General features: G+C 38.7%; 2 protein-coding genes and 1 long non-coding RNA gene across 5 annotated transcripts in view; 2 read left to right on the top strand and 1 right to left on the bottom strand.

Annotated features, from left to right (window-relative positions):
- LOC127106707 (uncharacterized) overlaps positions 1–14,345 on the top strand; it is a 31,287-nt gene extending 16,942 nt beyond the window's left edge. For 2 of the 3 annotated variants that reach the window (XR_007795464.1, XR_007795463.1), the window contains exons 2-7: positions 11,283–11,413; positions 11,489–11,593; positions 11,698–11,757; positions 11,840–12,163; positions 12,252–12,684; positions 13,002–14,345. This is a non-coding gene — a long non-coding RNA (uncharacterized LOC127106707). Of the gene's footprint in view, positions 1–5,537; positions 6,633–11,282; positions 11,414–11,488; positions 11,594–11,697; positions 11,758–11,839; positions 12,164–12,251; positions 12,685–13,001 lie in introns of those variants that run through there. The other variant, XR_007795462.1, reaches the window with a different exon arrangement.
- Positions 14,346–15,218: 873 nt separating this feature from the next.
- LOC127104907 (fasciclin-like arabinogalactan protein 11) lies at positions 15,219–16,428 on the bottom strand. The gene has a single exon (XM_051042047.1). It carries the CDS (start codon positions 16,350–16,352, stop codon positions 15,417–15,419), a length of 936 nt encoding a protein of 311 aa, XP_050898004.1. The 5' UTR covers positions 16,353–16,428; the 3' UTR covers positions 15,219–15,416.
- A 5,452-nt stretch (positions 16,429–21,880) lies between these two features.
- On the top strand, positions 21,881–22,883 carry LOC127102333 (uncharacterized). The gene is made up of 2 exons (XM_051039711.1): positions 21,881–22,503; positions 22,736–22,883. Exons 1-2 carry the CDS (start codon positions 21,881–21,883, stop codon positions 22,881–22,883), a joined length of 771 nt encoding a protein of 256 aa, XP_050895668.1.
- The last annotated feature ends 1,681 nt before the right edge of the window (positions 22,884–24,564 follow it).

Here is a 24,564-nt window from a genome sequence, read left to right on the forward strand (position 1 = left end):
GGTTACTTTTCCGTGGTTTTCTACCTACTAACCGGTAGATGTAATCCCCTCTTTGCAGTTATCAGTATCCGGTTTGTGATATTGATATTCTTTCCCCTCTGGATACTCGCCTTGATCAAGCAGTATTGTCCCCATTGGGTCTTCCCCTTCTTTTTGGATACTTGCTCCGAGTAAGCAGCTTTATCCTCTTTTGATTGGTCATCTTTTGCATACCTAGTCTGGTACCCAGATGCCTTCCTTTTCGGTCGATTATTCATTTAACAACCTACAACCCGGTTATGGATAATCTTCCATGCGAGTGTATTATCTACGTTTTGATGGCTATAGATAATATGTCTTATGTTTTCCCGGTATTCAGACCGAAGGAGTTTCCGACGATCAGGTCGATGTACTCATGGCACAAGGCCAATTTTCCGGTATTCAGACCGAAGGAGTTTCCGACGATCAGGTCGATGTACTCATGGCACAAGGCCAATTTTCCGGTATTCAGACCGAAGGAGTTTCCGACGATCAGGTCGATGTACTCATGGCACAAGGCCAATTTTCCGGTATTCAGACCGAAGGAGTTTCCGACGATCAGGTCGATGTACTCATGGCACAAGGCCAATTTTCCGGTATTCAGACCGAAGAAGTATCCTCCTCTCCGTTGGTGTCGATAAACGTCGAGTTTTTCCCGATCATCCGTTGATGATTTGGTTGTGTCCTCCTTCCCAAGTGAAGTATCCTCCTCTCCGTTGGTGTCGATAAACGTCGAGTTTTTCCCGATCATCCGTTGATGATTTGGTTCTGTCCTCCTTCCCAAGTGAAGTATCCTCCTCTCCGTTGGTGTCGATAAACGTCGAGTTTTTCCCGATCATCCGTTGATGATTTGGTTGTGTCCTCCTTCCCAAGTGAAGTATCCTCCTCTCCGTTGGTGTCGATAAACGTCGAGTTTTTCCTAGTCATCCGATGATGTCTAGTTGTACCTGTCCCCGCGTGGATTTACCTCTCCGTTGGTCTTGGTAAACGTTGAGTTTTTCCCATTTCGTCCGTTGACGTATGGTTGTATCCCTTCCATTCATTCATTAATAGTTGGTTACCTCTCCGTTGGTCTTGGTAAACGTTGAGTTTTTCCCATTTCGTCCGTTGACGTATGGTTGTATCCCTTCCATTCATTCATTAATGTTTGGTTACCTCTCCGTTGGTCTTGGTAAACGTTGAGTTTTTCCCATTTCGTCCGTTGACGTATGGTTGTATCCCTTCCGGTCATTCATTAATGTCTGGTTACCTCTCCGTTGGTCTTGGTAAACGTCGAGTTTTTCCTAGTTGTCCGTTGGCATCTAGTTGTGATTTCTATTCCCATTCGTCATCGTTGTGATGTCTGGATGTGGCCATACCCTTTGAAAACCAAAAAACAAAACAAAATACCCAGTAATAAATATCAAATCCCAGTGGACGTTTCCATTGGTGGATCCCTGTTGTGCAAATTCTACGGTTCTTGGTATTCAATCCCTGTTTACCCTGAAAGTCTGACAGCCGTTGCTCTCATCCATTCGGGTTCCCAGCTGATTGAATAGGGGCAGCTGTAGCACCTCAAATTTGCACCTATCATTGTACATACATTTTCATATTAGGTCATAGCATATCATGGTCAATTGCATAGCATTGCATTGTCCCTTTTGCCTCAAGTGCAAGCCAATCAAGGAATTAGGTCAAACTGATCAGGAGATCAGTCAATCAAGCAAGCAAGGGTGTTTCTCAAAGAGCCAAGGCCCTAGGGTTTGTCCAAAAAGTTCACATGACTTGCAGGTCCATTTGAAGTGTTCATGTCAAGGGTTGAAGGCTCAGAGGTCATCAGTTCATACACAGACAGTCAAAAGTCAAAGAAAGTCAACAGTCAGTCAAAGCAGTGGATGGTGGCCATTCTTGTGGAATTTGGGCACCATGATCAATAATCAAGAGTTCATACAACTCGGGACATCATTTGAAGTCAAGTTCTCAAGGAATTAGGGTTTGGAAGTCATCAGTCAATGCAAAGTCAGACAGAAACCCTAAAAGTCAACTGTTGGTCAACTGTCCATTTAATCAGTGATTTGATGATTGGAATTGGTTTGTGAGAGCTCATTCATGGCCAAATAGTCCTCATATATCATGTCAAACACCATCATGGAAGAATTTGAAGCCAGATCAAAAATTTCCAAAAGTGGAAACTGGACCTGTAACTGAAACCTGCCATAAATGGAAAGTCTTGATCTTCAAACTTACATCATGATACAAGCTTCAAATGAATTTTTGCCCAACATGAAAGTTGAAGATCTTGTTCTCCCATTTCCAAAAAGTCCAAGAACTCTCAATTCCCATGTGTGGTTGGCAAGTTATGATCGAATCGATTTCAGAAAATCTTGAACTTCAAAGGGCCATATCTCTCAAACCGTTTGGCCAATTTTGGTGGGGTTTTTTCCTACAAGTCACATTTCATCTCCTCTTTCCAAAAATATAAATTTCATGAACCAAAACCTTGCCAATCAAAATGGCATTTTTGAACCTAGCATATGTGAAATTAGCAAGTTTGACCAATGGTTGACTTTTTGAATTATGCATTTTTAACACTTGGGGCCAATTGGAACTTGCTTGGAATGTTATTTGCAGCATGTACAAAGTCAAATTCGTGCAAGTACTTGCACCCATCACATAGCCATGCCTAGTTGCTTGAAAATGGGAAGAAAAGTACAATTTGCAACCACCATATCCCACATATCCATGAGCCATGCCTTGTACCACAAAGGCAGCAGAATTGTCCATGATTTTCTGTCATGAGAAGTCAGTAATAGCAGCCCTCACATTGCTGACAGAACGACATTCATTTTCTAAAACATGATCTCACTTGCTTTTTTTCTAAAAAATCTGTAAAACTTGCCTTTGCCAAGAACAACATCCAACAGCAGCCAGTCAAGAGCTTCCAAGGTGAACTGAGCCTGGCATTGTTATTTTACCATCCATTCATCAAAACCAAACTAGTTGCAACCAACAAACCAGCAGAAAAACCTTGTGCTAAAAAACTGCATCTTGGCCATCTTCCAAAGGGCTGTCAAAACTTCAAAGTGACAAATGCATTGCCCTGCCACAAACAACATAAAACAGAACTCTTGAACATTTTCTGTCATGAGGAACCAATGACAGCAACAAAACCAACAGAACTGATTTCTCTCACTCATCCTAAAAAAAAACCTGCATTTGACCTTTGGCTTTGGCATTTTTAGAATTTCCCGTCCAAACTCACAATGAACAAAACCTGAGTCTTGCCTTGTGTTTTCAAACCCTGCTAGCCACCATCCAACTGCAGCAAGGAAGCCATGGCTCACTCATCCTAGACAGAACTGCATTGGCCTAGCTTGAGCATATCCTAACCTCACTTGCTGTCATGAAGTAGCAGCAGCCTCCAACCAACTTCCCATTCTCTCAAACTTCTCACTTTTGGCCATTCCAACTTTCTGTCCAAACTTCCAAAAGAACTTAAGCCTAGCATTTGTTTTTCAACATTCATTCATCCTTTTCTGTCATGAACAAACCCTGCTAGCTGCAAGAGAACCAACATAACTTGACATTCTCTCAAGCTTCACTCTTGGCCATTTTACCAAATCTGTCCAAAACTTCAAAAGACAAAAGCCTTGCCTTGCTTGATAACAATACTTCCTCACCATTTTTTCTGTCACATGAAACAGACACAAGCCACATTGGACAGCAAAAAACCAATAGAACTTCATTGATTGAAAATCACTTTGGCCACTTTTCTAGAGAACCTGTCAAACTCCAAAAAGAAGGCTTGGCCCAATACCATATTCTCCATCATGTTTCTGTGATGAGTAACACATATTGCAGCCAAAAACCAAGAGCTTCATTCATCCATTGATACCTTGCTTTGCATTTTTAACTTTCTGTCCAAAAAACTCACAAAGGAAACCAACCCTGCCTTGCCAACCAACAGCAGCCTCATAACACAGAAAATCATCCATCTGCTAAGAAACTCACTTTGGCACTCTTGCAAAATCTGTCAAACTTCAAAGGAATGAAACCCTGCCTTGCTTAACGCAATATCTCCTCACCATTTTTTCTGTCACTTAGCAGCCATCAAACATAACATAGCAGACCAACCAACTTCATTCACTCTCAAAATCTCACCTTCTTGCATTTTCAAATTTTCTGTCAAAACTCCAAAGTCACCAAGCCTTGCCTTGCCCTGAACACAATCCAAGCATCCCTTTGAACCACTAGAGGCAGCCACAAGCCAGCAGAAACCATGGTGTTCCCATTCTCAAAAACTCATTTCATTCAAAAAGCCACAAAATAGCCAAAACATGATAGCTCTTGTTCTAAGCATTTGTTGATCAAAAGAGCATTGCAAACACATCTCAAATATCATATAGCAAATGTCCAAAGCCTCAAAACCTGCAGAAAACATCAAGAACTCAAAATCACTTTTCAACTTGTCACATTGTGTCAAACTTGCATTTTCAAAGCTACTTTCACTCTCAGGTCATTCCAAGCTTAGCAAATTAGTTTGTCATGGTCCATAGGGTATATTGAAGCTGTCTCAAACCTCCATTGCTCACTGTTTGAAAATCAAAAACATCACCATTCTCAAAAATCAAGCAAAACCAGTTCAGTGGCCATCTTCATTACCAGCTTGATTCAAGTTCAAGTAAGGTGTCAAGCAGCTTGCCTTGGACCCTTTGAAGCTATTTGGATACCTGTCAAGCATTGAAAGCATCTCCAGCATCACATTCAACATTGCCCTGTTCAGTTTGGTAAATTTTCAAGTTCCATTATTCTTGAATCTATTACATGCTTTCAAAAGATCTTTCAATGCTGAGTTTAGTGATGGCTTTAGTTTTAAAATTGGTTGAGTATCTGTGGAGTTATGATGTTTGGAAGTTTGACGATGCTTATCTATTTTGCTCGATTCTTGACTTGTATGGTGTTTTAGTGAAAACCATTGTTGGATTATGTATGGACATTGCTTGCTGATAATGTTGATGTCCTCAATTGAGATTTCTGGGCAAGTTTGTGAAATTCGATTTGGGGAAGATGCTACAGTGAAACCCTAGCTTTCAAAATATTTTCCCAGATTTTTTCTGCCTCATTTGTACGCATGCAGGGCCTTGGTCCATTGACCAATCAAATCATTTCATTTTACTGGCCAAAACGCAGCGCTTAAGTTAGTGGATAGGTTATTTACAAAAATGCCATTCTTGCTTTATTAATTCATTTTATTTCTTCATTTTATTTCACTTTGATATCCAATCTTCCAAAAATCATTGCGCATCCATTTTTAATCCAAAAATCATGGGGTTTTTTGCATCATGATCATCATGACCTCTAGTATTTTATCATTATTTTTCCAGAATTTTTGGATGAGTGATTTTTAAATGGCCTTAGGGTTTGTGACATGTGACCAATTTTTGTACACTTTGCCAAAACATTTGTGAAATGATGAGAATGTATCCAATGGCTCCCAAATTTTTGTGTTTAAACTAGACACACTCATGGTGATTTTGGTGTAGAGTTTGTGAATTTATCATTTGTGGTTTGTGAGTTATGAATTTTTGAATTAGGGTGTGACAATTTGTGTCACACCATTGATGTCCAACTTCATGATTTTCATTACCATGCTTCTTGACCTCCAATTGATCTGATTTTTGGCATGAACCTACTCTTGTATGTATAGTTTACATGTGAATTTTCTTGGAATTATTTGTGGCATTTCCTAATTGTTTGAGATTTTCTCCCCTGCCTAGTCAATTGTTGACTTTGTGTGACACATGTTCCCATTTCATTTGTGAAATTCTCATACTTTATTGGATGGACATGAAATTTGATATGTGATAACTAGACATACTCATCTTTGCCATGGTTCTGATCCCATTCATTTATCATATGCCATCTCTGATTTATGAATTTTCTAAGTTGATACATGTTTGGTTGACTTCTTTGAGCATGTTCAAAATTGCTTTGACTTTCTGATTTTCATTGACTGCCTTCCACTTGTCCAAATGAGATGAAATTTGACATGCTTACCATGCTGTGGATTGTGATTGACTATGATTTATTTGGTGATTTTTGGAAATGTTTGAGTTGACTTTTGAGTTAAGTCTTGCTGTTGACTCCTATGAGCTTCTGTTTGCTATACTTTGACCTAAATTGTTCATGAAATGATGATAGTGATTGATATGCATGTGAACCCAATTGTTTGTGTTTCTTGAATGTTTAAACTTGACTTTGATTGGATATCCCTTGCTGTTTTGGCTTTCTCATTCATTTTTGACCCTAGGCTTGCCCTAGTGGTCCTGTTACTCACTTTTGAGCTTGTGTTTTCAGGTTGGCCAACAAATGACCAATGAGACCAATTCTTTTTTGTTTGAGCTTGCCTAAATACCATGACTAACTTGTGTGTTTTGTAGGTGGCTTGGCTCACATGCCTTAAGCTTTGTGCCTTGCACATCCATTTGCTCCTGATTAACTGTTGATCTCTGTTTCTTTTGCTTTGTTTTGAAGTTACATACTAACATCTGCTTGACTGTTTCAGGTGCTTTTAGTTGCTTAGTTCCTTGTGAACTTTTTGCTTTGCTTTGCTTGTATAAGCAATTTGCATTGAGGTATGTCTCTTTTTCTTCATGTAGTCTGGAAGACCTGGCCTGTTACTTGGCCAGGCAACTGTCTGAAGTCCTCCTTAAGAGGCAATGTTTGTGGATGTTTAATTTTGTCCTTGCAGAGAGTCAAAGTCCTCCTAAGTGAAGAGGCAATTGGTGGAAGGTAGGGATATGCAATCTATCCCCCACTATTCAGTGTGTCATCTGCTTTGCTCACACCACTGTGTTGATGCATTGCGGATACAAACCCAAGATCTTGTACAATTGTACAGTTGAGTCAGTTTTAAATGTGTAGAAGGGTTCCCACTTTCTGAACCCACACATTCTTGTCAAATGCTCTCCCAGGCCAGGGATAGAAGCAATGAGGCACACCCCTCATCTCCTTTCATCTGCTTCACCTTAGCCCCGCAATGGCAAGGTTAAGAGCAACATTCACCCAGTTCCAGAGGTTTGTTTGTTGAGGTTGATATGACCCCTCGACTAAAACCTAACCCTTGTTTGAGCCACTTGCTTGTGTATAGTGTGTGCTATCTGTGCTTGTAGGATTGTTTGACTTGCTTCCTGTGCAAGTTAGGATTGTTTGACTTGCTTCCTGTGCAAGTTAGGATTAGTTTAGACTTGCTTCCTGTGCAAGTAGGTTTTGCTTGGCTTGCTTCCTGTGCAAGTTAAGTGTGTGTGTGGCTTGCTTCCTGTGCAAGTCATGTTTAGGATAGGTTGGCTCCCTGTGCCAGTTAGCTAGAAACCTTAACTTAGGGATGATTTGCATGATAACATCTAGGCTCGAGTCGTAGTCTCCCTAGTTGTGTCTCCCTCTGTTATCTGGTTAGGCTAGTCCTTTATCCCTCTGTAGGGGAACTACATCGCCCTGATCTTCATACCAGATGAAGTATGTAGGCAGGAGATTGAGCTGATCTCTCCGGGCGCTCTTTTTCTTTTTTGTGTGTTGTCTGACAGTTGCTAGGCTCGAGTGCCTGACTCCTTAGCAATTTGTTGTCTGTGTGTTTGAGTGTGTTTGACAGTTATAGGCTCGAGTCCCCGACTCCCTATTAACTTGTTGTGTTGTTGTGTGCTTGGAAGCTGATGTAAGTCCATCGAGTGGCATTTGGGTTCCAGTGTGCGTGTGTTTGGTTCGGATGCTAATGTAAGTCCAGCAATTGGCATTCAGGCTCCATGTTTGCCTTCTTGTGTGTGTTTCGGTTCGGATGCTGACATAAGTCCAGTGATTGGCAGTCGGGCTCCACGTTTGCCTTTGCCTGTGTTTGTTTGTGCGCGTGTCAGCCGAGCTACGAATGCTCTGATTCTTCTCTCGTCCGAGAAGATACGTATGCATAGGATGCGATATCCTAGCGAGCATGTGTCGTTTCCCCAGTCCGAACTACTTCGACTCTGATGTCTATGCCTGATAGACTAAGTAGGCCCAGGATGCGGTATCCTGCCGAGTCAGTTTCAGTCAGTTTCTTGTGTCTCTTTCAGCCAGTGTGTGTGTGTGTGAGCAGTGTTATAGCAACCATTTTCCTTCCTTTTGTGCGTGGATCCCGTAGAGTACTACGGATGCGTAGGGGTGCTAATACCTTCCCTTCGCATAACCGACTCCCGAACCCATTCTCTTTGGTCGCGAGACCATGTCTTTTCCCAGGTTTACTCTGAGCGTTTCCTTTCCCTCTTTTGGGATAAATAACGCACGGTGGCGGCTCTGTTGTTCTTGTTTTCCCGCCGGTTTTTCGCGTGATGCGACACCAACGTGGAGCCCGACTGCCAATCACTGGACTTACATCAGCATCCGAACCCAACAAACACAAAGGGGGCAAACGTGGAGCCCGACTGCCAATCACTGGACTTACATCAGCATCCGAACCCAACAAACACAAAGGGGGCAAACGTGGAGCCCGACTACCAATCACTGGACTTACATCAGCATCCGAACCAAACAAACTCACACTGGAACCCGAATGCCACTCGATGGACTTACATCAGCTTCCGAGCACACAACAACACACAAAAGAAAGAAAAAAGAAAGGTGCCCGGAGTGGTCTCGCACGACCACCTGCCTACATACCTCGTCTGGAACAAGGATCAGGGCGATGTAGTTCCCCTTCATAGGGATTGCCATATGAATATGGACTTACAAAGGAGGACACCAGTTGTGTCAAAGGAGAGTGGGCAATGTGTTCACGTCCTAGCAGTAGGTGTCGCAGCTCGCTGAATCGAGTCTTAGGCAGTTACCTCTTTGCAATAGAACGGACTACATGCCACAAGATCGGAGACGCACGGAAAGGTCTAGAAGTGGGGAAGCTCTGCCCTAGAGTTGTCATGTAATAAGTACCTAAGTGTTAGGATTTACAAATGGGAATATCTACCTAATGTTAGCATGCAAAGGAAATGGGGATTCTAACTATGTTATCATACAAAGGGTTCTACCTAATGGGTGCTACCTAATCGGAACAAGAATCGACGAATGGAGCAAGGAGAAGTGTTAGGGATGAGGGTAGATGGCGATGCATGAAGCAATCGACTTACAAGGTTGATGGCGATGCATGAAGCAATCGACTTACAAGGTTGATGGCGATGCATAAAGCAATCGACTTACAAAAGGGTGGAGGAATACGTGCTGGTTCTGTTAGGTTTTGAAAAATGATTACTCGACGTTGGATCGAGGTTTTGGTCTTGTTTTGAAATGGTTATCGGGTGTTCATTTTATTTCTTGTATTAACAGATGAATAAAGAATGAAAGAATATTATACATTTCATGGGAGAGGGATACATTTGTTATGAATGGGGGTTGACATGGCAATCAAGCAATATAAATATATGCCTCAAACACCATACAAGTAGGCCACAGTTAATCAAACAAGTAAGATATAAACAAGTATATAATCGAATCAAATAATCAAAGAATGAAATAATAAAGCATTAAACAATGTATGAGTGTAAGTGCAAAGGAACCGGCTCATTGTAAGAAAGCCCAAGAGTAAGCTATGTGAGGTCGACGGCGATGCTTAAAAAGCAATCGACTTACGAGGGTGTGAAAAATGGGCTCGATATTAAATCGAGAAAATATGATTTTTTTTAATTTTAAAATGGTTTTAAATGGTTTTTTATCGATGAGATGGCGATGATTTTATCATGATCGAAACATACCCCACACATAAAAATAAATAATTCACATAAATCCCAAAGAAAGAATAATCACCTAAGTTATATTAAGAATAAAAATGAATAAACAAAAGAAACACGTTAGTTAAGTAGTAATTAAATGTGAGAATTAAAGAAAATAGGAGAAAATAAAAAATGCTGAAAAAAACCAACACAACACACCTGGGTATCGAACCCAGGATCAAAGGGACAGTGAGCTAATCTCCCTCTCCACTAGGCCACAAGTTTTCTGTTGCTAGGCTTAGGACCAACAAATACCAAAATGAGGGCGGAAACTAACTAACCGAAAAAAAAAACAATAAAAAGCAAATATGGTCCACTGGATTTTGGCTCTAAGAACAAGCCCATAATACCCTTACACCGCATGGGTTTGGGTCGGTTAGGATCCGCTTCTAGGATGGCCCAAGCACCAAGTCCCTAAAATTTTTTCAAAAAAAAGACAACCCTAGCCGCATGGCTGTGGGGTTAGAATCAGGAGAGTTGCTGGCATTTATGGCTCATTACTAGTTGTTAATGAGAAACGGCTGGAATGAAAGGTCAACACCTTGGTTAAAACAAAGTGATTCCACGGTAGAAAACAAAACAACAATAATCATAAAACTTGAAAGCAAGAGCAAAATCAATAAAACCCAACAAAACTCATCTTCCTCCCTCACGAGAGACCTAACTTCACGAAGGGGAAAGTCATTCATTAACTAGCGGTAAGCAACTCAAAGCCGTCGCGAAGATGGACAACAAACCAAACATAACAGTAAGCAATCAACATGAAACCCTACTCCATGGCCAAGAAAAAAAACAATCCGGTCGAGATCAAAGAGAAAATGAAAGCAATGATTCGAGGAGGTGACTTACCTGTCACAAACGGATCCAAACTGAGGTTGAGAAAGTAACGCGGTCGGTTCGCGCTCCCCCTTCACCTCCAATGCAAGCTTCGTCCGACGGCAGTAAAAGGTATAGAGTTCTTCAGACTTTTTCTCCTTCGCCTTCGTTGATTAGGGTTTTTCTTTTTCTCGCCGCTATCTCCTCTTTCTCCCCAAAATTCTAGGGTTTCATGAATAGTAACCCCTTTTTATACCGGACCTCTCTACTGTGTTTGTTTTTCAGAGTAGTGGAGGCTTCGTACGGAGGATGCTGGGAGCCTCTCTTCTTTTTTTTGTCCTTATTCAAGCTCGGTGGTCCCTCCCTCAATCCTTTCCACCTCCAAACTTCACCGTTGGTAACAAGTGATTTTTTTTTGTCTGTAGTCATTGAAACATTGTTTTTTTTTTTTGAACTTGCCAATAAGTTTGTTACCGCTGTAAATGCTCACATGTTGTGATGGGAAGTTCGTTTTTACCTTTAGGCAAAACTCACTTTTACTGATGTATTGGCAAATGCTCAATTTAAACATTTTTGACTCCGTGTTTTCAAAGACTTGAGTTGAGCTTCTATTTTGATTTTTTTGTTTTGGGTACTGACTTTTGTGACATTTGCTATTGCTTTCACCAAACAAATTGCATCAAGACTACTGGAATGGGAGCAACAACAATCACAGTTCAAATCTCAGTAATTCAACAAGTCCCACATGGAAGACCTCCGCCTTGATTTCGTCGACAGCAATCGTGCATTATTGATTTCAATTTCAACGAAAAGAGGTAAACAGCAGAGCCAGCTTTTGATTCCTGTTGTTGGTGCCATGTTCAACTGGCAATTGCATTGCGAATTGGTAGGTTTGGCAACGGGATGCCGCAGGCTTGGTTTCTTGGTGTGCCAGCTAGTGAATAGACCATTTCACAAAGTTAGCATGGTTTTCTCATGTGACGTTGCAGGATCATGTGAGGAGACCTTTATTGATGAAGTTTCTGATAAATATCACTCTATTTGTTTTAGAAATCTCAATATCTTATCATTTAAACTTGTATTTTCTTCATTTATGCAGGATAGCTTTGGCTTCGAACTCCTACGCTTAACGTCGGTCTCATCGTGCGCCAGGTTTGGGGTCTGTTCTGGTGCACCTTTGCTCACTCTATGTATTTTAACCTCTTGATCAGTATAACTCATTGATGTCCATTTATTGATAGAATTTAATGGAAGGAAATGCACTTCTCATACACCAGCACGTGCCTCCCTTGGATTAGCTAGCGTCACAACTATGGCGGTGTCTATTGCATCTTGATTTTCTAGTCTTGAAGCTCGAGCCATCATCAAAACAACGGTTTCAGTATCCACTCCTTTTGCAAAAAACCTCAACAAGATTTTTGTCGCAGTTAGAGGTCCAGTTCTATTACTGCAAAGACATCCATGTCTGCCGTCCCTTCCATGGCTGTCATCCTCATATTCTGCCGAATTGGCATTGTCATAACATTCAAATGCGGGCTGGTCCAGGACTCCCAAGGCAGCACGTTGTAAGATTTTGAACCTTGTTCATGCTTTTCATGTACATCGTAAATTTGGTGAATTTACGCAGAACTTATTGTGTTTGATGCTGTGCAGGATTTTGGGTCATGGTGCCGTTTGTTGAGCTACCATTAGTGTGACGGTTCGCATCATCACATAAACACGACAACGCATTACTGCAATATTACCCTTTTTGCTTATATCAAGTTCTGTTGGTCGGAATTTTGACTTGCTTTGATGGATTGATACGGCGTGAAGTATCCCGCAAATGCTTGAAAAGCAGAAATTATCCTTGACAATGCGTTCATTTCAAACAGACTCAGACTTTCACCAGTGGCCTTTGCGCCATTTCCTATCATGATGACAGAAGTGAGATCCCTATCAGTTGAGCTAACAGCAACTATAAGCATCCACGGAGCAAGATTAGTAGCAGAACTCAGAATTCCTTCGTTTCCCGCAGGCGAAACAACAAGCACTCCGCGGTTAGTAGCCGCTGCTCCTCAAAACAGGAGCATTGTACTTTATTAAGGTAAGCTCCAGCCTGAGTTTCTAGAAGAAAGCAGGTTTTAGATTTTTTTCAGTTTTGAATTTTTAAGCTTTCAATGAAAGAACTAGTTTTCTACTCAACAAATATATCTGCGTATTAGAGTACAATTTCCTTTGAAACTTGTAAATCTTGAGACCGTGATGCCCTACGGAAATCACACAACCTTTTGCTCCAGAAGCATAGCCTTCAGTTCAATATTTCCTTGTCAAAAGTTTCAGCTTTAACTCCCTTTTAATACTGTATATGAAACTGGGGCTGTATTGCTTTTATTCTCAGTTTTATTTGAACTTTTGATGCAGAAACGTCCGACAATGCTTGCTGTAGCAAGAGAACTTCCCAGGGGCCAAAATGCTTGACAAGGATGAACCCTTGTAGAACAAAGAACTCAGCGACCTTGTTGTGGAATTTACTGCTGTTTTTTTGAAACAGGGAGTAATGTCGACTGTGCGTCGGTGTTTGAGCGGGTCTCATCTTTTGGTTATTCTTTTGTAAAATGGTCAATAGTATATGGAACTCTCTTGATGATATGCTCTACTATAGACCTTGCAGTAGTTTTCACTTTAAATTCATTATGTATTTGTCTAAGAATAACATGCTCCAAAGTAGACATTGAAGGTGTTTTCGAAACATTTTTTTTTATGAACTTGATTAAACAACCAAGATAACGAATACCCAATCAATACTCCCACAACTCCAATACTTGATGAGACAAGTAGTGCTTTGCTTGTTGTTCCTTTACGTATCTGTTGTTGACACGGTGAAATATTCCTCACGAGAACTTCACTGCTGTAGAAATTGTAACCATGTTAATCTTAAAGTGAAGAAGCCAAGCACAAGTGGATAAGCCAAAGATAACAGGGACATGGATAATGGAATGAGAGTTATGGCCAGCCATTTAGTGATTAGGGATGACCAATGGCATAGGGTTGACTTTGGTCAAAGTTGACCAAAAAGTCAACTGTTGACCAAAGTCAACAATTGGTCAAAATTCAAATTTATTTGCATTTTTTCTTGTAAATGGGCGAATGATTGATGATTGTGGCAAAAATTTAGAGTTTTTGGATTTTGGGTGACTTTGGTCAATGTTGACCAAAAAGTCAACTGTTGGTCAAAGTGTCAATTTTTGTGTATTTTTGTATGGAATCAAATGTAATGGTTGAAACAACGACATGAAATAAATTGAAATGGATTAACAAATGGTGGAGATTGTTTTCACAATTGGCTTGAATGTTTGACTCTTGAGAAGAAAATAACTTGACTGATAATGTGTATGAACAAAACCATGAAATAAGACCATAAGGTTATAGTATCCATGAACCAATAACGTGACTGGCAAGTGGTTAGAAACACAAGAAAACTTGGTTGTTCAGATGACCCAGACCATAGATGTATCCACAATCACAACACCATGACTTTGAATCAAGACCAATCCTCATATAAAAACAAAGCAAAGTTAGGTCAAGCATGCCAAACGAACATAAAAATTCAGGATCAAAATCGGGGTATGACACCTATTTTTAGTATTGTTAACTATTTTGGGCTTTTATAGTTTTGAGCTTTGATTTGGGAGTAAGCTAACCTAAATATATAAATAGAGGGAGTAACCCATATTCTTGATAGAACTCATAACATTGCATTCACATAATTTTGCAGTTGTAAAGTGAATAAATAAGTTTTCCACAGGCTGTGGACTAAGAGAAAACTTTGTAGAAAATATTCTTCTTCTTCTCCAACGTTCTTTCCTTTCTTTATGAATGATTCTTTTCTTTTCATTATCATTGCGTGGTTGATAATAATCTTGTTTATCAAGATTGATAGAAATTCTCCATAGGTTGTGGTGGATTTCCAACATCTGGTATCTAGAGCTCTAGTTTGAACGATTCATGAGAAGAAAATGACGATGACAATGAATCATCCAAACGAGCATTTTCTTCCCACGAATCGCTCAAACCGGAGCTCTAGATACCAAATATTGAAAATCCACCACAACCTATGGAGAATTTCTATCAATCTCAAGCATTTATAAGTGGTGTGGATAATAGCCTCACATTGCTTGGAAATATGGAGACTTGAGCATTTATAAGTGAGAGAACTCACCCATCTATTACCTTAAGGTTTTGGGTGAATATGTGGTGTGTCTCTTACAAAGGTCTTGCTCTAAAAGAAGAAGTTCCGCAATGTTTAATGCTCCATAGTATAAACCCCCCAACAAATGGTATAATGAATCTTTGGTTCGAGAAATGCATCGGCTTACTTGTATCGAAAGTCAACGGTGTCGTAAGGGAAGAGTGTCAACGGTACTAGGGTGGTGAATAAGAAACCTAAGATTTTAGATGAATATGTGGCGTGTCTCTCAAATAAATGTTTCTCTAAAAGAATAAATTCCACAATATTCGATACTCCGTACTAAAAATCTCCCCCAACAAAATCAAACCAAAGAAGAAGAAGAATAAAAATACTAAAATTAATGTTTCTCTAAAAGAATAAATTCCACAATATTCGATACTCCGTACTAAATAAATGTTTCTCTAAAAGAATAAATTCCACAATAATCCACGTAACAAAAACACAAATTACAAGTTATCATAACCAAAGAAGAAGAAGAATAAAAATACTAAAAGAACCTCAAATGAAAACAGAATCACTCGCACAAAACAGAAGAAAACAAAAACTTCAAAAAAATTTACAACAAAATCAATAATTCAACATCCATCTTAAAGAACAACTCCACCAACCAAAGCCATTCCAAAAACAACAAGATTCACCCACATAACTACAACATATGCATTAGAAGCTTCTGCCGGCAAAACCTTCCCATCACCATCATCGCTACCAGCACTGCTACCATCATCTACCGCAGAAGAATTAGTTTTTCCAGCCTTAGGCAAACCCTTACCAGGCGCAGGGGCTAACGCCGGAGCCTTAGCCGGAAGAACAAGATCAAGAGGAAGAAGAACCTTATCTACCTGATAAATAGCAAGTTTGCTATCAGTATAAACAGTACCAGTAACGGAAGCATTAACGGCTCCAGTAGCCATGCTAACTTGGTTTCCACCGTAAGTAGTAACATTAAGTTGAAGCCTAGCATCATCACCGGCTTGTGTTTGAACAGGGTTGGTTAAGGTATCAAAGTTTGTGATTGAAATGAATGAAGCAAGAGTATGAAACTGTAAGAGTTCAACTTTTTGTCTATCAGATAGAGAGTTTAAGAATCCTGCTTTGAGTTTGGAGAAATCACTGTCTTCTGGTGCAAAAATTGTTAAACCACCTGAGCCTGATGATGATACTAGCTGTGAGTTGAGCTGGTTGATTAATTGTGTTGTTTTGAGAAGACGGATTAGGACGGAAAATCTCTTTGCTTTTTGGAGGATGTTGATTATGTCAATGGTGGGTCCTTTTGGGATGAGGGGTGATGGTGCACCAGTTGGTGTTGTTGGTACAAGTGGAACTGTGTTTAGTCCTGGTGATGGTGATGCTGCTGTTGTTGCTGGTAACGGCGGTGATGCGGAGGTTGATGGTAAGGGTGGTGATGATGTTATTGTTGGAGGTTGAATTGGGGAGAGTTGGGCTAAAGATGTGGTGGTGTAGAAAGTAATTGCAAGGAGAAGGAATGGGGTGGAAATTAGAGATTGTTGCATGATGTTTTTCATTTTTTGGGATTTTTAGAAGTGTTGTTTGGAAACTGTGAGAATATGTACAAGACTATAGTGCATATATTGTTGCTTGGTGGTGGTGTGAAGAAAGAGGGAGAAAGGGTTTCTTTTTATAGTTTAGGGGGATGAAAATTAATGATTGGTTAATTAGGTGCAATGTTTTGTCGAGAAAGGTGTATCTTTTGCATGTCATGAAGGTGGTGCGTCATGATAGTGTGTGATAAGTGGTGAGGGAGGTGGGATTTGTGAATGATATTAGGAAGAGTTGGAAATCAAGGTGTAGTATAAAATGTACTGTATGCATGCAATGATGCAACTTTGGTGGTGTAGTATTTGATATCACATCATTATTACAACTTACAATCAGTTAGATGCACTTTTATTTAAAGAATGGTTGGAAAGGGGGCCGTGTTTGGATTAAGTTAGTTTGATGACGTGAGTTTCAATTCTCAAACTTGTATTAAGTTTACAAACAAAAAAATGTACATATATTTATGGTTAGAATTTTAAATTCTATATTACGTCCTAAGCTAATATTCAACTATGTTGATGGAGTTAGTGGAAACGTAGGAGTCATTTGTATTTAATTGCGTTTAATATTACATATAGTTGTTATGCCAAAATATAATTTATAATCTTGTACATTGTATTGTGTATGTTTTGGGTTTGGATAAATTTATATAGTTTTGAGCCTAAGTTTAGTTGTCTATATGAAAGCATGAGAATTTCTTAATGTACTCCATATATTACTTATACATCATATAAAAATATTAAAATGCCTTTCAATTTTTAGAGATGTATCTCTGGACACACCCAATACACACCAAACATAGGCCATTATGAGTGACCCCCTATAAGTTGGATTTTTTTAAATACCGGAGATGCATCTCTGGTAGATATTCGTAGATGCATTTTTGGAGCGTTTACACACCAGTAGCAGAAGCAGACACCAAAAACATGTAATTTGACAAAATAAAATTAACATTCATAAAATAAAATAAGTATTACATAGATGATTTTAACACAAAATGCAACATTACACTTCAACATTTAGCCGGACGCTTAAAATCTTCGCTTCCAACTCGAGCGAAACTTTTGTTTCAAAACGGAAAAATGTATTCGACATAACTCTTACATCTGCATCGGTCTTGAGCTCACAATTGTTGAAATCAAACTTCCCTCTGTTGTCAATCGACGGTGAACGATACTCGAGCTTCACAATTCTTCGATTGTCTTTGTAAGATAGGAGAGTATGGATTTCGTATTTAATATCTGCAAGAGATGTGTACTCATTGAGTTTAAACTTTCAACATGGTGTCGCGTTGGAGAATGATACATTTGCGACATACTAGTTGATGTTTATTTTTTACATTTGAGACATTTTTAGCTTGTGTGAAATAAAAAATAAGAGCACCTTAATTTATAGAAGTTGTAGAAAAATGTGGACCATTCAAAATCTATCATACTGATTCTAGAGACATATCTTCGGTTCCGCACCTATTATCTTGTTCCGAAGATGCATCGGTGAAACCTCTCTTGAACATGTTGAAAACAGAACCTTTAAAAACGTAACTTAATTGAAGATATTTATTGACAAATGAATAAATTTTATGGAAAAGATAAAAAATGTATTAAAATATTAAGAAATTGAATATATTACATTTCATTAATATTAAGACACAATTCCAAACACTTTTTTGTCTGGCTAAACAGGATATTAAAACGAATCGAAACATTTGTCGCCGACTAAATCTATGGGTGATACCCCCCCCCCCCCCTTAATTTTTTTGCATTTGATTCTCTTTCAACGTTTCTCAATTTATCGAATTCTTGCATCCTTTCTATAAAATGGTTTGGCCAAGTCTCGACTTTTATTGTTGAATGAGTCATCCACTCCGGTGATGTAAGTGGTATATGGCATCCTGATTTCAAATAAACTTGAACAAAATGTTGTGATTTTGAAAACCATCCAATACACATAATACGATCATTTGGATTTTGAGGTGGGCGGTACGCAATGGGAAAAAAGTTTTCGAAAAATCGTACCATGTCAGATCAACACACACTTTATCATACACACATGCTATGAGGTGATCCATTTAATGGAAGTGCGCCCATTTTTCTCTGGTTCCGATCCACTAAGGCAAGAAGCAAGAGACTCATAAACTTCATCGAAGTTTTCTTTCTTCCCGTATAGTCGTGTGTATCATTCTTTATGAGTCCTCAAATCTCTGATAAGTTGATGAAAGACAAGTGTATGATTATTTTCTCCTCTATCGAGTAAAGTCGAAACAGCTCGATAATCGCAATTATCGTCCCCTCAACATTGACGACACGCTCGATGTATTTGTGCATAAAAACTAGCATCTCGTCAATGAATAAAATCTTTGGTAGAGGCAACGTAGGAGGTGGTTTGCTAATGCGAACTCCTTTGAAAACACTTTTTTTTTTATATTTTGAAGTTGGTGAGTCCAGAAAAACTTTGTCAACATGTTCAAAATACGAAGAACACCGCAACATTGAATTGTCCTTGATGTAGGCTTGAGCCTCTTCAGAGCACCTTTTGTTTTTACCGGTTAAGAGGTTGGTTTCAAGTCGGTGGTTTTTCGGATAAGAAATCTTCCTCAATTGTTCCTTGATGTAGAGTTTCATGTTGTCATCGTCTTTCAAAAATATTTCTAGTATCAATTCTCATTTGGTCAAAATAGAGACATTCAGTTTATTGTCTTTCATGACACCATCATCAAACCTTACTATTTCCAACCAATTCTTCAATGTAGCATGGGCAAAATCAACTCGGTTAGTTGTTGTATTTTCAAGGTATCTAACCTTATCAGCCCAAGCACAAATAATTTTCTCCTTCACTTGGTCAAGAATTGTGCTTTCAAAATATTTCAAAAAATCAGGATACTTTTTGCACACTTTCTTGAAATGCATAACGAAATCGACATATAATTATTTTGTGGAAGAATTTACTATACAATCCCATGCATCCATTAGTTTTTCAACAACCACACCCTCCTTCACCATGTTTCCATCTTCGAACTCTATTTGTTTCGTCCCTACTGCGGGTTTAACCTGACTTCTCACATTCTTTGTTATGTGATACCTACAAAGTAATCCATAAGAAGTAGGAAATACCTTTGCAACCGAATTCATCAAGGAGGTATCACACTCGGCAAAAAATAACTTTAGGCATCTCATCTTGGTCCTTCAACATTCCCAACACACCTCTAAGGCCCAAATAACATTCTCCTCTTTTTCGCTCTCTAGAAATGTAAACCTGAAAGAATAGGTATTCTCATTGGAGGTAACACCAACCATCTCCAATAATGAAAGTTTATACTTGTTGATCTTGTACGTTTAATCAAGTATGAGCATAGTAGGAAACATGTTGAACAACTTTATGGAATCAGGATGAGTTTGAAATATACCTCTAACGGTAACTCCATCCTCGCACGTTCGATACCTAGACATATAAATAGTATCATCCAACAATTTCAAGAGTTGTTGCATTTCAGTTATATCCCCCCTGAGTTCCTTGTAAGTTTGGTGCCGAATATTGTACACTTGCTTGATATTTGAGATATTTTCGGGTCTTTTACGTTTCAAAGTTGCAAGTATATTTTTCGGTTGGACCAAATTCAAAGTCGTGTCAGTAACACAATCCTTCTCTTCCGACATGAGGCGACACACAATTAGATAGCCGACTAACTTTTCACACAAATCATGATTATGCAAACCACATATCACATTAAACCTCCAGTTATTGTTTGCCAACATATAACAATGCACCTTAAAGGGACACTCACATTTTCTTGAACTGGTGTCGTCTTGTTTAAAATTCCAAAAAGGAGTTATATATTTCCCACTTCTTTCGCACCTAATTGTCACAAAAGCATATATTATATCCCAGCTTGAAGGCCTCCGTAAAAATTCATTAAAGCATATGTTGTACAAATCCATTGAAGCATGTGATCACAAGATTTCAAACGTCCATACTTGTTCCGGAGATACATTTCCGAAAAAATGCTAGTTTTTTCAGACAAAAACAAGATTAATGTGAGATATGAGGCTTGAAATAAATGAACTTTATCTAGAATTCCAACTTCTTTTGCTCCCTTTTGTGATGAACCACGAGATTGAAGATTTGGAGTGAAAATGTGGATTGAGAATGGAAGGGGTTTTTGTGAGGTTTTGTAATGGAAAACAAGTATGGATGTGTGATCGTGCAACTCTATTTTTTATCAAATTATACTGAAGATGCATCTCTGGAAATATCTGACATGCAAAGGTGATAGAAAATTTCAAAATCCCACCCCGAAGTTTCGAAGATGCATCTCCGGAGCTGATGAATTATGAAAATATTTATTGAAAATTACGGAGATGTATCTCTGGTATTAAATAAACCCAACTTATAAGGCATTACCCATAATGACCGACTTGAATATGTATTGAGTGCGCCCGAAGAGGTATCTCTAGAATTGGGGGATATTTTAGTATTTTTGGTGTGTAAGTAAGATATAGGGTGAACTAAGAAATTCTATAAAGGAATTGTATGATGTAAATCAATAACAACTTCACTCAATAATAGTTCTATTTTACAATTCAATTTCTATATTTTTTCTCTCTTCTTCTTCTCTCATCTTTCTTGAAAACCTTTTTGTTCCAACAAATTGGTATCAAGGAGTTTGGGTTGTGATTCAGAGAGAATCTGTAATCGTAAGCAATAACACAACATTAATGCAATTTCCAGCGAATCTACCAATTTTAAAGGGGGAGAAATACAAACTATATGTTGCGCAAATGAAGATCGTCTTCAGATTTCAAGATGTGGCTGAAATCGTGAACGATGGAGTGCCTGTATTAGAAGAGAATGTGAACGATGTTCAACAAGATAGGCACAAGGAAGGAAGAAAGAAAGATGGAAAATGAATGTTCTTGATTCACCAATGTGTGGATCCTAATGTGTTCGAAAAGATAATTGAAGAAGAAACGACCAAAGGAGTGTGGGACAAGCTAAAGATATTGTACAGCGGAGATAAAAATATGAAAAGCGTGAAGTTGTAGATGTTGGGAAAGTAATTCAAGATGACTCGGGTGAAGGAATAGGAATCAGTATCGAAATACCTTTCACATGTGGTGTTGTTAACAAACCAGATGAAGGCGTGTGTTGAATCAATCAACAATTTATAGAAGATTGAGAAAATGTTAAGATCTCTGACTGTGAATTTTTATTACATTGTAGTGTCAATTGAAGAGTCCAAGAACCTAGATGAGATGAAGTTGGAAGAACTCCAACCTTCATTAGAGGCCTATGAGATGAGTCTGAAATAGAGGAACTCAGAAAGGGAGAAAGTAATTGAACATGCACTACAAGCAAGATTCATCAAGAAATCTGGGAAAGAGAAGGCGAAGCAGGGAAAGAATATTTCTAATGATGAGAAGTCAAGCAAGAATTCAAAGAATCACTCTGATTCTACTAAGGAAATAATGGGAACAAGTATTCTGGGAAGAAAGTATACATGAATGAGGTGCAGTGTTACAACTGTAAAGGATTGGCCACTATGCTCGAGACTGTCGAAGAAAGAAAGAAAGAAGCAAGAGAAAAAGATAGTGATAAAGTGCAGTATGAACATGCTGAAGATAGTAATTCTGATGATGTGCTACTCATGGCCAACACGCATTCGAACATTGAGCAAACCCACATTTGGTACCTGGATTCAGGATGCAGTAACCACATGATTGGTAAAATGGTTCACCAAGCTAGATTAATCAGTTGGGAAATTTATAAAGTTTATAGAGGGAAGAGACATCACATCAGGTGGAATAAGAGATATCTTTGTTTTCAAGAATTATGGTTGAAAAGCCAGCTAACTGATGTTTTGAATGTACCTTTGATGATAAGTAACTTGATAAGCATAGGTAAATTACTCGTAAAAGGGTACAACATGAAGCTAGAAAAGAATCAGATGAAGGTGTATCATGGTGCTGAAAGGTTGATTCTGAAGGCACCATTGGAAAACAACAGGACTTTCAAAGTAGAGATTAACACAGTTGATCACAAGTGTCTTGCTTCGACTGGAGAAGAAGACAAGAACTGGATATGGCATCACATGTATGGACATCTAAACTTTCAGAAGTTTAGGTATGCTTAACTAGAAGAAGATGGTGTATGGCCTACCTCAGGGGAAGGAACCAAGTCATATATGTGAGGAATGTTGCAAAGAAAAGCAGTTTAAGAGAGCATTCAAGCATGACTTACTAATGAGGTCGAAATAAAAGCTTGAGCTCATTCATTCTTATGTGTGTGGACCATTTGAAGAAAGGTCAAATGGATGTAACTTCTATTTCCTAACTTTCATAGATGAACTCACCAGATATATGTGGATTTACCTTATTGAAAGGAAGAGTGGGGTATTCAAAAAGTTCATATTGCATGTTGAGAAGCAAAGTGGATGCAAGTTGAAGAAACTGAGAACTGATGGTGGTGATGAATACACTTCTCGAGAATTTGCTAGATTTTGAAATGAGGATGGTATAAAGCATGAGGTAATTGGACCTTATACACCTCATAATAATGGCATAGCTAAGAGGAATAATCTAAGTATATTGAACATGACTAGAAGCATGTTGGAAGCTAAAGATATTCCAAAAATGATTTAGGGTGAAATGACTTCGACAACAGTATACATGCTAAACACATGTTCAACCAAGAAGATAGTCGAGAAGACTCCTTATGAGGCTTGGACAGGTGTGAAGTCGAATGTTAATCATCTTAGAGTATTTGGAGGAATGTGCTTTAGGCATGTAACTGAATAATTGAGAAAGAAACTAGATGATCAAAGTCAGGTTATGGTGCTCATAGGTTATCATTTGACTGGTGCATACAAGTTGTATTCACCACATGATTATAAACTAGTAATCAGTCGAGACATTCTAGTGGATGAAAGAAAAAGGTGGGAATGGAGTAAAGGGTCAGTTCCACAGGAGTCAGATACAATTACAATTGTATTTGAAGAAGACCAACAAAGTGAAGTCCCAACCAATTGAAACGAAGAACCACCCGAGAAGAAAGTTAGAAGATCAACTAGAGAAAGAACTGAGTCGACAAGGCTAGTTGGAAGTGAGATATTTCCAGATTAAGTAGTCGATGCATATGGTGAATTAATAGAATAAGCAATGATGATGGATGAAGCAAAACCAATCAATTTGGATCAACCCATGAATGGTTCAAATTAGTTAGCAACCATGAAAGAAGAATTCATGACAATCGAGAAGAATAAGACTTGGGAGCTTGTTGAAGAATCAATCAAGAAGCCAATTAATGTGAAGTGGGTTTAAAAGCTAAAGTGAAGTTAAAATGGTGAAAGTTCCAAGAATAAGGAAAGACTAGTGCAGATAGGTTTTCTACAAAAACCTGGTATTGATTTTGACAAAATGTATCCACCTGTGGCGAGGCTCGAAACCATCATAATTTTTGTTTCGTTAGCAACATACAAAGGGTGGAAGATACATCAGTTGGATGTAAAATCGACATTTCTGAATGGACCTCTGGAAGAAGAAGTCCATGTCAGTCAACCACTAGGGTTCAAAATTAAAGGGGATGAGTCTAAGGTGTACATATAGAGGAAGGCTCTCTATCGTTTGAAGCAAGTCCCAAGAGCTTGGAAGAAGAGAACAAACAACTTCTTGATCGAATTAGGTTTCACAAAGTGTGTCTCTGAATATGGAGTGTATGTCAATGATGCAAACATGGTAAGTTGAATCATCTTATGCATATATGTAGATGACTTATTGATTAGGTGCAGATGAAGCAGAGATGAGAAGAGTTAATTCAAAGTTGATGCAAGAGTTTGAAATGTTTGACCTAGGGAACTTGTCATATTTCTTAGGGAAGGAGTTCAAAGACATGGGTGAAGGAGCATTCTTGAACCAAAAGAAGTATACCCAAGATATCTTGAAGAGGTTTAAGATGAGAAATTGCAATGCACCTTCTACGCCATTAGAAATTGGAGCAAAGTTAAGGAAGGAGACAAATGATGCATTTGTGAGTGCAACACTGTATAAAAAAAATCATTGGATCCTTGAGGTATCTTTGTAATACCAGACAAAATATTGTCGGACTATTGAGTAGATTCATGGAGAAACCCAAAAAATGTCATCTCATTGCAGTTAAAAGGGTGTTGAGATACATAAAGGGTACTAT

The sequence above is a fragment of the Lathyrus oleraceus genome, chromosome 7 (genome assembly GCF_024323335.1).
Source record: "Lathyrus oleraceus cultivar Zhongwan6 chromosome 7, CAAS_Psat_ZW6_1.0, whole genome shotgun sequence".
NCBI lineage: Eukaryota > Viridiplantae > Streptophyta > Magnoliopsida > Fabales > Fabaceae > Lathyrus > Lathyrus oleraceus.